The sequence below is a fragment of the Pseudorasbora parva genome, chromosome 9, assembly GCF_024679245.1.
Source record: "Pseudorasbora parva isolate DD20220531a chromosome 9, ASM2467924v1, whole genome shotgun sequence".
In the NCBI taxonomy this organism is placed as follows: Eukaryota; Metazoa; Chordata; class Actinopteri; order Cypriniformes; family Gobionidae; genus Pseudorasbora; species Pseudorasbora parva.
The window spans coordinates 48,508,767-48,523,766 of NC_090180.1; the positions used below are offsets into that span (position 1 = coordinate 48,508,767).

The 15,000-nt window shown below is 41.9% G+C and overlaps 1 protein-coding gene across 3 annotated transcripts in view; it reads left to right on the plus strand.

The window, feature by feature from the left end:
• LOC137089340 (receptor-type tyrosine-protein phosphatase mu-like) overlaps window positions 1-15,000 on the plus strand; it is a 255,243-nt gene that overhangs the window by 100,078 nt on the left and 140,165 nt on the right. For all 3 annotated transcript variants that reach the window (XM_067452908.1, XM_067452910.1, XM_067452909.1), the window contains one exon: window positions 5,715-6,008. In XM_067452908.1, coding sequence (XP_067309009.1) covers window positions 5,715-6,008 — 294 coding nt within the window. The remainder of the gene's footprint in view (window positions 1-5,714; window positions 6,009-15,000) is intronic.

A 15,000-nucleotide genomic window follows, 5' to 3' on the forward strand; every position in this document is an offset into this window, starting at 1 on the left:
CAGACCTCCGCTCATCTTCACACACAGATGAAGATATTAGTGTTGAAATCCGATGGCTCAGAAAGGCCTTCATTGACACCAATGTCATTTCCTCTCTCAAGACCCATAAAGGCACTAAAGACGTCGTTACAAAGCCCATCTCACTACAGCGGCTCTACAATCATTGATGAAGAGGCCAGAATAGAGTTAGTGCGCAAAAACACTAAATAACGACTTATATAGTGATGGCCGATTTCAGAACAAAGCTTCGAACCGTTATGAGTCAGTGAATCGATTCATGATTCGAACCGTTATGAGTCAGTGAATCGATTCATGATTCAAACCGTTATGAGTCAGTGAATCGATTCATGATTCAAACCGTTATGAGTCAGTGAATCGATTCATGATTCGGATCACCAAAGTCACGTGATTGTCGAACGACATGAAGAATTAATGACAGAATTTTCATTTTTGGGTGAACTAACCCTTTAATGTTTCAAACATTGAAATATCTGACAATCTCGTGTAGATGTGTCTGTGTTTAAGAATTATTCATAATTTGTATTGGAAAACAAGCCAGAAACACGCAAAAAAACATGATTGCTTGCAGTGAATATTTCCTTATGTACTATATTGGCAAAAGTTTTGTGATGCCTGTCCTCCCACATGAGCTTTAATCTGGAGTCGGCCCACCCTCTCTAACAGCTCCAGCTCTTCTGGGAAGGCTTTCCTCAAGGTTTAGGAGTGTGTTTATGGGGATTTTTGCCCATTCTTCTAGAAGCTCATTTGTGAGGTCAGGCACTGATGTTGGACGAGAAGGCCTGGCTCTCAGTCTCCGCTCTAATTCATCCCAAAGCTGTTCTATCGGGTTGAGCTCAGGACTCTGTGCAGGCCAGTCCAGTTCCTCCACACCAAACTCCTCATCCATGTCTTTATGGAGCGACGCTTTGTGCACTGGAGCGCAGTCATGCTGGGACAGGAAGGGGCCGTCCACAAACTGATCCCACAAAGTCAGGAGCATGAAATTGTCCAAAATGTCTTGGTGAAGCATTAAGAGTTCCTTTCACTGGAACTAAGGGGCCACCGCCTGAAAAACAACCCCACCCCATAATCCCCCCTCTACCAAACTTTACACTTGGCACACTGCAGTCAGGCGAGTCCCGTTCTCCTGGCGACGACCAAACCCAGACTCGTCCATGGTATTGTCAGCCTGAAGCGTGATTGGTCGCTCAGAGAACACGTCTCACTGCTCTAGAGTCCAGTGGCGGCTGCTTTACTCCACTGCATCCCACGCTTCGCATTGCTCTTGCCAGTGGCGGACTCAACTTTAGTAAACGCTCCTATGGGTCGTATTTTCCTATATTTGTGAGGTGATTTTCAAGCCCTCGGTCGCACACATAAAGCCCAGCAGAAGTTGTGTGTCTTTGGAGTGGCGTCCTCAATATTTTTGGCAGTATAGTGCATATTTTCCTGCATTTTATCAGCAGAAGATGTGTGTTTGTGTCAAGGACGGCGTGTCGATCGTCTCTGAATCTGACTCGGATGCTAAAGCCTCAGGATTGATGTGTGTTTTATGCTAATGGCTTCCGCTCTCTTTGTTTTGATGAGTGTGTGTGACGTTGTAAGAGCCGCCCTTGACCGCGGCCATGTTTTCCGTGGCTACGCCGTCCCACACGGCCCTTCAGAAGTCATTTGTTATGAATTTATAGAGCCGCTTGCATCTAAATCCTTATTCGTTCTCTCAGAGAGTCCGGTAATGGCCTTCAATATTTCTTCAGCTCGTTCTTTGTCTCTCTCGCTCAATTGAATTTATGTTCCTGTAGTTTTTACCTCACAGCTTTATGTGATTGATGGCTTTAATCCCGCCTGTCCGGACGGAGAGCTGTCAATCACTTTCAGTGACTCCGCCCTGAGGCCGGACGAGACTCCGCCTCTTTAGTGTTATGCACTGCACACACACACTGCAAAAAATGCTTTTCTTACTCAGTATTTTTGTCTTGTTTCTAGTACAAGCATCTAAAAATACTTAAAACCAGAAGCATTTACTAGACAAGCAAAAGTAATTGTCTTGTTTTGGGAAAAATAACTCAAAATGAAGAGAGTTTTTGCTTAAAATAAGATAAATGATCTGCCAATGGGGTGAGAAAAATAATCTTAATTCAAACAGAAAACAAGATCATTTTGCCTGTTTTAAGCAAAAACTCTCTTCATTCTATTTTTATTTTCAACAAAACAAGAAAAATATCTTATGTTGTTTTACTGATCTAGTAAATGCATCTTGATTTAAGAATATTTAGATATTTAGACTATATACTCAATAAGAAGAGCTTGTTTTGCAGAGTCCTGTTGAGATCTTTGCTGTATACTGTAAAAAATAAAATAAAATACAAAGTCACGGCCTGAAATTGGATGTTTAAGTTATTTTAACTTAGATTATGTTAATTTGACTTTTAAAAAAATGAGTTGCATTTTGTTTAAATTAAATAATACTAAAAAAAAGTTGGTACCACTTTAGTATGGGGAACACATATTCTCTATTAACTCCGCCTTCTGCCTCAATAATCTCCTAATTTACTGCTTATTAATGGTTAGTACGGTAGTTTTTGTAGCGTTTACGTTTAGGTATTGGGTCGGATTAAGGGATGTAGAATAAGCTCATGCAGAATAAGGCATTAATATGAGCTTTAGAAGTGCTAATAAACTAGTAATAGCCTAGTAATATGCATGATCATAAGACACTAGTTAATAGTTCATAACTGAACCTTAAAATAAAGTGTTACTGAAAAGTTTAAAGAGTTAAAACAATGTAAAAACACATGTTGTCATAATTTATTACATTTTTTACGTTATCTGCGATGTGATTGTTCTCCGGGACGATCAATATATACATATTTGTTTCTGTAAATAGTGTAGTGTGTGTGTGAATAACTCATGACGGAGTTAAACGGCCACTCTGAGCTCGATCGGATGAAGTGTGTGTGACGGATGTGTCTATAAAGCCCAGCCTCATGCAGAGACATTAAACGCCTGTTAGAGGCCGATCTCTGGCCCGCGGGTCACGAATCAATCACAGAGAGAGATGAGGAGTCATACACACACACACACACACGCACACACACACACACACACACACACACACGCACGCACACACACACACACACGCACACACAGAACCACACACACACAGACACACGCACGCACTCACACACACACACGCACACACACGCACACACAGACACACGCACGCACTCACACACGCACGCACACACGCACGCACGCACACACACACACACACACACACACACACACACACACACGCACACACACACACACACACACACACACGCACGCACACACACACACACACGCACACACAGAACCACACACACACAGACACACGCACGCACTCACACACACACACGCACACACACGCACACACAGACACACGCACGCACTCACACACGCACGCACGCACACACACACACACACACACACACACACACACACACACACACACACACACACACACACACACACACACACTCACACACACACACACACACTGCCCCTAAACCTACCCATCACACACACACACACGCACGCACGCACGCACACACACACACACACACACACACACACACACACACACACACACACACTGCCCCTAAACCTACCCATCACACACACACTGCCCCTAAACCTACCCATCACACACACACTGCCCCTAAACCTACCCATCACACACACACTGCCCCTAAACCTACCCATCACACACACACACAATGTGTGTTAATTAAACCCTATTTCTCTCCAAAATCACGATAAATGATGTATTGAAAACAGAAAATGAAGCGCTTTTTTGCATTATATCATTATTTTCATGATGATTAAGCACATGTTGTTGAATGATTGATGTGTGTGTGGCCTGTGTGTGTGATTGTGTTGAGTGTGTGTGGCCTGTGTGTGTGATTGTGTTGAGTGTGTGTGGCCTGTGTGTGCGATTGTGATATGTGTGTGTGGCCTGTGTGTGCGATTGTGATATGTGTGTGTGGCCTGTGTGTGCGATTGTGATGTGTGTGTGTGTGTGTGTGTGTGTGTGTGTGTGTGATTGTGATTGTGATTGTGATGTGTGTGTGTGTGTGTGTGTGTGTGTGTGTGTGTGTGTGTGTGTGTGTGTGTGTGTGTGTGAGTGATTGTGATGTGTGTGTGTGTGGCCTGAGTGCGTGATTGTGATGTGTGTGTGTGTGTGTGTGTGTGTGTGTGGCCTGAGTGTAATTGTAATGTGTGTGTGTGATTGTGATGTGTGTGTGATTGTGATGTGTGTGTGTGTGTGTGTGTGTGTGTGTGTGTGTGTGTGTGTGTGTGTGTGTGTGTGTGTGTGAGATTGTGATGTGTGTGTGTGTGTGTGGCCTCAGTGTGTGTGTGTGTGTGTGTGTGTGTGTGTGTGTGTGTGTGTGTGTGTGTGTGTGTGTGGATTAAGCGGCTCGTTTGAGGTGATGTTTAATTAGCCGGTGGGTGTGGAGGATTATGGGGTTTTGGGGTTCAGGTCAGGGGTCACGGTGGGACGGCCATCTGTGGGTCAATACTACGTCTCTGATGGACCTCACATTATAAAAACACGACCTGCCCTCAAACACACACACACACACACACACACACACACACACACACACTACAGGCGCTGTGTTTCTTCATTAGTGTGGGGTTTTTTTGTCCTCTGATTGATTCCTGCTGTAAACTTGACTGATAGTGTTTTATTCTCCGCCGCCGGCCGACACTGTGATCAGTTTTGATCTCTTCATCAATGCTCATTTCCCAAAGACACACTCACTCACACACACACACATACACACACACACACACACACACACACACACACACACACTCACTCTCAAACACACACTCAAATTCTCACGCGCTATAAATGTGATTTAATTCCTGACGCAAGCGCTTCGGTTGATCAGTAGCCAGAAGGCGTTGGATTCTGGTCACCGAAGCTTTATATTTCCTACTCAGTTTCTGTCTCGTTTTCTGGCACAAAGATCTAAACATTCTTAAAGATACATTTACTGGAGAAGAATTCTTCTCAACGAGTAGCTCGTCTATTTGATCGGACCCCACGGGCCAGCCTTCGCTCCCCACGTGCATCAATGAGCCTTGGCCGCCCATGACCCTGTGGCCGGTTCTCCACTGGTCCTTCCTTGGAGCACTTTGAATATGCTTGATCGGTGTATATACTGTAGATTTCTAAGATGAGAAATCATGTTTATTTTCTAAAATCAAAACAAAACTGAACACCTTAATATTGCAATAAATCAAGGTCTCTCAGAAAGTGTGTGTTATTTCTTATGATCCACTAGGGTCGTAAACGATTAATCGCGATTAATCGGATACAAAATAAAAGCCCTGTGAGAGGGAAAACACAGAAAAACTCTTAGACGATTTCATAGAAGAATGAAGTAACACACTCTTTCTGAGAGTTTTTCTGTTTTCCCTCTCACAGAGCCACCGCCGCTCTATATAAACACAAACTTTTATTTTAGATCTGATTAATCGCGATTAATCGTTTACAACATTAGTGGATCATAAGACATAACACACACTTTCTGAGAGTTTTTCTGTTTTCCCTCTCACAGGGCCGCCACTCTATATAAACACAAACTTTTATTTTAGATCTGATTAATTGCGATTAATCGTTTACACTTTCTGAGAGTTTTCTGTTTTCCCTGTGACAGAACCGCCGGTTCCCATCGCTCCACCTCAGCTGATGGCGGTTGGGGCCACGTATCTCTGGATCCAGCTCAATGCTAATTCCATCAACGGAGACGGGCCGATCATCAACCGAGAGGTGGAGTACCGCACCGTCTCCGGAACCATGTACGATCTCCAGCCCGTCGATAAAACCTCACACAAGATCGGCCATCTGGACCCCGACACGGAGTACGAGATTAGCGTGCTGTTGACACGGCCCCTGGAGGGAGGCACTGGGGCCCCGGGGCCGCCACTGAGAGCACGGACCAAATGTGCAGGTAACCAGTAAAACTCACACTCAAACACACACTCAAACTCACACTCAAACACAAACTCACACTAGAATTCACACTCAAACTCACACTCAAACTCACACTCGCACTCATGCTAGAACTCACACTCAAACTCACACTCAAACTCACACTCACACTAGAACTCACACTCAAACACACTCACACTAGAACTCAAACACACACTCACACTAGAATTCACACTCAAACTCACACTCAAACACACACTCACACTCACACTAGAACTCACACTCACACTAGAATTCACACTCAAACTCACACTCACACTAGAACTCACACTCAAACTCACACTCACACTCACACTAGAACTCACACTCAAACTCACACTCACATTAGAACTCACACTCAAACTCACACTCACACTAGAACTCACACTCAAACTCACACTCACACTAGAACTCACACTCAAACACACACTCACACTAGAACTCACACTCACACTCACACTAGAACTCACACTCAAACACACACTCACACTAGAACTCACACTCAAGCTCACACTCAAACTCACACTAGAACTCACACTCAAACTCACACTCACACTCACACTAGAACTCACACTCAAACATAGACTCAAACTCACACTCAAACTCACACTCACACTCAAACTCACACTCAAACTAACACTCACACTAGAACTCACACTCAAACTCACACTCAAACTCACACTCACACTAGAACTCACACTCAAACTCACACTCAAACAAACACTCAAACTCACACTAGAACTCACACTCAAACTCACACTCACACTCAAACTCACACTCACACTAGAACTCACACTCACACTAGAACTCACACTCAAACTCACACTAGAACTCACACTCAAACAAACACTCAAACTCACACTAGAACTCACACTCAAACACACTCACACTCACACTAGAACTCACACTCAAACTCACACTCAAACAAACACTCAAACTCACACTAGAACTCACACTCAAACACACTCACACTAGAACTCACACTCAAACTCACACTCAAACACACTCACACTAGAACTCACACTCAAACACACTCACACTAGAACTCACACTCAAACTCACACTCAAACACACTCACACTAGAACTCACACTCAAACTCACACTCAAACAAACACTCAAACTCACACTAGAACTCACACTCAAACACACTCACACTCACACTAGAACTCACACTCAAACACACTCACACTAGAACTCACACTCAAACTCACACTCAAACTCACACTCAAACACACTCACACTAGAACTCACACTCAAACTCACACTCACACTCAAACTCACACTCAAACACACTCACACTAGAACTCACATTCAAACACACTCACACTAGAACTCACACTCAAACTCACACTCAAACAAACACTCAAACTCACACTAGAACTCACACTCAAACACACTCACACTCACACTAGAACTCACACTCAAATTCAAACTCACACTCACACTAGAACTCAGACTCAAACTCACACTCACACTAGAACTTACACTTAAACTCACACTCACACTCACACTAGAACTCAGACTCAAACTCACACTCACACTAGAACTTACACTTAAACTCACACTCACACTCACACTCAAACTCAAACTCACACTCACACTAGAACTCATACTCAAACTCACACTCACACTAGAACTCACACTCAAACTCACACTCACACTAGAACTCACACTCAAACTCACACTCACACTAGATCTCACACTCACACTAGAACTCACACTCAAACTCACACTCAAACAAACACTCAAACTCACACTAGAACTCACACTCAAACACACTCACACTCACACTAGAACTCACACTCAAATTCAAACTCACACTCACACTAGAACTCAGACTCAAACTCACACTCACACTAGAACTCACACTTAAACTTACACTCACACTCTAACTCATACTCACACTCACACTAGAACTCACACTCAAACTCACACTCACACTCAAACTCACACTCACACTCACACTCACACTCAAACTCAAACTCACACTCACACTCACACTCAAACTCAAACTCAAACTCACACTCACACTCACACTCACACTCACACTCACACTCAAACTCACACTCACACTCACACTAGAACTCACACTCACACTCAAACTCACACTCACACTCACACTCACACTCAAACTCAAACTCACACTCACACTCACACTAGAACTCACACTCACATTCAAACTCACACTCACACTCACACTAGAACTCACACTCAAACTCACACTCACACTCACACTAGAACTCACACTCACACTCACACTCAAACTCACACTCACACTCACACTAGAACTCACACTCACACTCAAACTCACACTCAAACTCACACTCAAACTCACACTCAAACTCACACTCACACTCACACTCACACTCACACTCACACTCAAACTCAGAGAGAGAGAGACAGAGAGATGAGCGAGAGAAAGAGAGAGAGAGAGAGAGAGAGAGAGAGAGAGAGAGAGAGAGAGAGAGAGAGAGAGAGAGAGAGAGAGAGAGAGAGAACAGCCTGTGTTCAGGAAGAGACACCGATCGGACACCAAGAGACGTGCGCGCTGTGTGTGTGTGTGTGTGCGCGCGCTGTGTGTGTGTGTGACTTTAACTTCACTCCATCTGAAAGACAAATATCGTCCTTTTTACTCCACTACATTTCTATCAAGGTCCTCGAAGCTGAAAGTCGTTTCTGTCGCAGCTTTGAAAGTCAGTGATGATTTTTTTCTTCTTTAAAAGGTGTTTGGGTTTTTGCAGAAAGCCTTTCAGGAATCACTCTTGTAGAGTCTCGTGAAGTTCAATGATTTCACAGCATTTATTAAACACTGATTTATAGTTTAGAGCAAAATGGAAGAAGACGGATGTCCAAATGCTCATTTAGTGGAGTATTCACATAAACAAAGTTGATTCTGTCTTCAGTGAAGGTGAACAGTGTGAGAATATCAGATGTGTATCAGTGTATTGGATCCGTGCATTCGGCCTTAAAGTGACAGCAGCTTTGTAACTTTTCTACAAGTATTTAAATGAGTTTAAGTTAGTCGTCTGCTAGTGTGTCAGATGGAGCGTCACTGACTGGCTTAAACCATGATGGCATAATGTGCATTTATACAACTATAATACAATAATGCACTGACAAAAAAAAGGAAATTTACTTTTGATACTTAAGTACTTTTAAAAACCAGTAATTCCTCATCACAATATTCCTCATCACAATATTCCTCATTATAATAATTAATTTGCATACTAAAGGAGCGGGGTCTGGTTGAGTTAGTTAGTCGTGTGTTGAGACTTCCGGTTATGATAAGGGGCGGGACATCTCGCTGCTTGACCAATCACAACACACTGATCCAGCCCACCAATCAGAGCACAGTGTGCTTTCAGAAGGCGGGGCTTCATAGAGACAAGAACTAAATAGAGTTACTGACAGATTGGGAAGAGAGGAGCCGCAGCAATGGAGAATATGAGGAATAATCAACATTTAATAAGTGGGAAATCCCGCTCTAGTGCATATTTACAAGGATTTTTAGATCTTGAACTACAAAATTAGACAGAAGTACCGGAACGTGTGTGATTTTTGCAGCGCACAGAACCGTTGCAATGCTTTATTTTCTTTTATTGGAACTTTGCTTGTGTAACTGAAAGCTGCGATTTTCCATCTGCACTCGAAGGCCGTCGGTGATGTTGAGTGTGTTTGGAGAGGAGCTGGAGCTGCTGCGCGTCCTCTCGTACCTGACGCTGTGTGTGTGTGTGTGTGTGTGTGTGTGTGAGATGGAGAACTGGAGGCTGTTTCTGGGTTGCAATCAGGTTCTGACCTCCTGCTGAAGGTCTCACAGTTTCTCATTTCTGCAGAGCTGATGGCGATGGATGAGTCTGAGTCTCTGGCCTTCACACCAGGCCTTTAGGGCTGTGTGTGTGTGTGTGTACTTGTTTATATTACATTGTGGGGACCCCACACTGTAATATAAACCTGAGATCAGCAGCCAGCGGTCCCTACAATGTAAATGGATTCATAAACATACTAAATGATGTTTTTATGAAAATGTAAAAATGCAGAATGTTTCCTGTGATGGGTAGGTTTAGGGGCAGTGTGTGTGTGTGTGTGTGTGTGTGTGTGTGTGTGTGTGTGTGTGCGCGAGCGCATCACTGATTGGTCGACTCTTCCCTCTTTTTGGGACAGGGATTCATGTATCTGGCTGCTAGTAGAATACAATCTCTTTTTTAAATACATGTTGAAGTTGTGTTTTATTGTTTAATTTTATGAAGTCAGGGCAAACTCTCTCTCTCTCTCTCTCTCTCTCTCTCTCTCTCTCTCTCTCTCTCTCTCTCTCTCTCTCTCTCTCTCTCTCTCTCTCTCTCTCTCTCTCTCTCTCTCTCTCTCTCTCTCTCTCTCTCTCTCTCTCTCTCTCTCTCTCTCTCTCTCTCATCAGTCGTCCTTCAGGCTCAGCCTCGTGTGTTTTTTCTCTCCAGTCTCTCGTGTCTTTGTTCCCTCTCAATAGAAGTCCAGTGACAAAGAAGCACACACGCACAGACAGAGACGACTTGTTCCCTTGAAAGTGAATTATTTTGTGCAAGGTATGCAGGCTTATCGTGGCCGTGCGTTATTGTTTCGCGAGCATTATTGTTTCCTCTTGAAGAGCGTTCATGAAAGCCATATTTCTCCAGAACATCTGATAGAAATGTTTGAAAAATGACGTGTTTGCGCTTCTTTTAGTGTCTTTATTGTGAGCATCCCAAGGACGTTCTTCTGAGAGTCGCCCAAAACGAGCGTTATAAATATGTATTTATTTAACAACCGTTAAATAAAACCGCTAAAAGCTCCAGATACGAGCAGATGTTTCATCATGTAAACAACAACACATGACAAGCTCTGAATGTTGGATCTCTAGAACACACTGCAAAAAATGCTTTGCTTTCTTAGTATTTTTGTCTTATTTCTAGTTAAAATTTCTAAAAATTCTTACATTAAGCCTCCGGTCCTCTTCGCTCAAAAATGACCGAAACATTTAAGAATGTGCCTCTTGATTTAAGAATTGTTAGATTCTTAGAGTTAGAATTGATTCGGATCGCCAATGTCTCGTGATTTCAGCAGTTTGACACGCGATCCGAATCATGAATCGATTCACTGATTCATAACCGTTTGAATCTTTATTTGAGGATTGAACACAAACGCGGAAGAGAAGCCAATGCTGAATAAAGTCGTAGTTTTTGTTATTTTTGGACCCAAATGTATTTTGGATGCTTCAAGAGACTCTAATTAACCCACTGATGTCTCATATGGACTACTGTGATGATGTTTTTATTCCCTTTCTGGACATGGACAGTATAGTGTGCATACACTTGCATACGCTCTCGGACTAAATATAAAATATCTTAAACTGTGTGTGAAGATGAACGGAGGTCTTACGGGTGTGGAGCGACATTAGGGAGAGGAGTTAATGACAGACATTTCATTTTTGGGTGAACTAACCCTTTAAACTGTCAGAAATGATGGCTAACCTATATTTTACATTATAAGGGTCAAAATGATAAATTTTTCTTTAATGCCAAAAATCATTAGCATATTAAGATCATGTTCAATGTAAACTTCCTACTGTTAATATATTATACATTAATTATTAGTAGTAATATGCATTGCTAAGGACTTCATTTGGACAACTTTAAAGGAGATTTTCTCAATATTTAGATTTTGTTGCACCCTCAGATTCCAGATTATCAAATATTTTCCTACCAAAATCAGTGCAAATATTATTATTCAGCTTTCAGATGATCTAGTTTTTAAACATTGACCCTTCTGACTGGTTTTGTGGTCCAGGGTCACGTATGAAGTGCCTGATGGAACACTTTAAGCTTCTTTATGGACCATTTTCTTGTTCTTTTCCTCGTTCATCTCATTTATGCTGTCTTGAGTTTCTCTGATGTCATTCATCATCTCTAATGGCAGCTGAGTGGAAGCAGATGAGCTTCTCCACTAATGAAGATAAATTCACTCCTGACTGTTTGTCTCCTTTTATTTTTTTAAGTTTGATTTTAAAGCCGTGGGAGAAATTAAATAAATAACCTAAAAATCTACTTCAGCACTTTGCAGGCTGTTTGTAAAATCATCTCGCTCATATCAGTCAGTCATAATGTCTGTGGTGTCAGACGTCACACAGAGAGAACGTTTCATCTGACTAAAGCCTTCAGCCATGCTGAGATATTCTCTCATTATCCTGCAGAAGGCACAGTTCAGCCACAAATCATCATTCTGACATCATGTACTCGCTCTCAAACCTGTTACACTTTCACAGAAGTTCTCAATGGGTTTGATTTGCAGTGAAAATCAGCTAACATTGCGAGTCGTAATCGTGAGATAGAAAGTCGTAATTGCGAGATGTAAATTCGGAATTGCGAGATGTAAAGTCAGAATTGCGAGAAGTAAAGTCGGAATTGCGAGATGTAAAGTCAGAATTGTGTGATGTAAAGTCGGAATTGCGAGATGTAAAGTCGGAATTGCGAGATGTAAAGTCGGAATTGCGTGATGTAAAGTCGGAATTGCGAGATGTAAAGTCGGAATTGTGTGATGTAAAGTCAGAATTGTGTGATGTAAAGTCAAAATTGTGTGATGTAAAGTCAGAATTGTGTGATGTAAAGTCAGAATTGTGTGATGTAAAGTCGGAATTGCGAGAAGTAAAATCGGAATTGCGAGATGTAAAGTCGGAATTGTGAGATGTAAAGTCGGAATTGTGTGATGTAAAGTCAGAATTGCGAGAAGTAAAGTCGGAATTGTGTGATGTAAAGTCGGAATTGCGAGATATAAAGTCAGAATTGTGTGATGTAAAGTCAGAATTGTGTGATGTAAAGTCAGAATTGCGAGATGTAAAGTCGGAATTGTGAGATGTAAAGTCGGAATTGCGAGAAGTAAAGTCGGAATTGTGTGATGTAAAGTCGGAATTGCGAGATGTAAAGTCAGAATTGCGTGATGTAAAGTCGGAATTGCGAGATGTAAAGTCGGAATTGTGTGATGTAAAGTCAGAATTGTGTGAAGTAAAGTCGGAATTCTGTGATGTAAAGTCAGAATTGTGTGATGTAAAGTCAGAATTGTGTGATGTCAAGTCAGAATTGCAAGAAGTAAAGTCGGAATTCTGTGATGTAAAGTCAGAATTGTGTGATGTAAAGTCAGAATTGTGTGATGTAAAGTCAGAATTGTGTGATGTAAAGTCGGAATTGCGTGATGTAAAGTCGGAATTGCGAGATGTAAAGTCAGAATTGTGTGATGTAAAGTCAGAATTGTGTGATGTAAAGTCAGAATTGCGAGAAGTAAAGTCGGAATTGCGAGATGTAAAGTCGGAATTGTGAGATGTAAAGTCGGAATTGCGAGAAGTAAAGTCGGAATCGTGAGATGTAAAGTCGGAATTGCGTGATGTAAAGTCGGAATTGCGTGATGTAAAGTCGGAATTGCGAGATGTAAAGTCAGAATTGTGTGATGTAAAGTCAGAATTGCAAGAAGTAAAGTCGGAATTGTGTGATGTAAAGTCAGAATTTTGTGATGTAAAGTCAGAATTTTGTGATGTAAAGTCAGAATTGTGTGATGTAAAGTCAGAATTGCGAGAAGTAAAGTCGGAATTGCGAGATGTAAAGTCAGAATTGCAAGAAGTAAAGTCGGAATTCTGTGATGTAAAGTCAGAATTGTGTGATGTAAAGTCGGAATTGCGAGATGTAAAGTCAGAATTGTGTGATGTAAAGTCAGAATTGTGTGATGTAAAGTCAGAATTGCGAGAAGTAAAGTCGGAATTGCGAGATGTAAAGTCGGAATTGCGAGAAGTAAAGTCTGAATCGTGAGATGTAAAGTCGGAATTGCGTGATGTAAAGTCGGAATTGCGAGATGTAAAGTCAGAATTGTGTGATGTAAAGTCAGAATTGCAAGAAGTAAAGTCGGAATTGTGTGATGTAAAGTCAGAATTTTGTTATGTAAAGTCAGAATTGTGTGATGTAAAGTCAGAATTGTGTGATGTAAAGTCAGAATTGCGAGAAGTAAAGTCGGAATTGCGAGATGTAAAGTCGGAATTGGAAGATGTAAAGTCGGAATTGCGAGATGTAAAGTCGGAATCGCAAGATGTAAATTCGGAATCGCAAGATGTAAAATCGGAATCACGAGATGTAAAGTCAGAATCGCGAGATGTAAAGTCGGAATCGCGAGATGTAAAGTCGGAATCGCGAGATGTCAAGTCGGAATTGCGAGAAGTAAAGTCGGAATTGCGAGAAGTAAAGTCGGAATTGCGAGATGTGAAGTCGGAATTGCGAGATGTAAAGTCAGAATTGCGAGAAGTAAAGTCGGAATTGCGAGATGTAAAGTCAGAATTGTGTGATGTAAAGTCGGAATTGCGAGATGTAAAAGTCGGAATCGCGAGATGTAAAGTCGGAATTGCGAGTTGTAAAGTCGGAATTGCGAGATGTAAAGTCGGAATTGTGTGATGTAAATTCGGAATCATGATGTAAAGTCGGAATTGTTTAATGTAAAGTCGGAATTGTGAGATATAAAGTCAGAATTGCGAGATGTAAAGTCGGAATTGTGTGATGTAAATTCGGAATTGCGAGATGTAAAGTCGGAATCGCGAGATGTAAAGTCGGAATTGCGAGAAGTAAAGTCGTAATTGTGTGATGTAAAGTCGGAATTGCGAGAAGTAAAGTCGTAATCGTGAGATAGAAAGTCGTAATTGCGAGATGTAAATTCGTAATTGTGAGATAGAAAGTCGTAATTGCGAGATGTAAAGTCGGAATCGCGAGATGTAAAGTCGGAATCGCGAGATGTAAAGTCGTAATTGCGAGATGTAAAGTCGTAATCGCGAGATAGAAAGTCGTAATTGCGAGATGTAAAGTCGAAAATGCGAGATGTAAAGTCGGAATCGCGAGATGTTAAGTCGGAATCGTGAGATGTAAAGTCGGAATTGCGAGATGTAAAGCCAGAATCGAGAGATGTAAAGTCGGAATCGCGAGATGTAAAGTCAGAA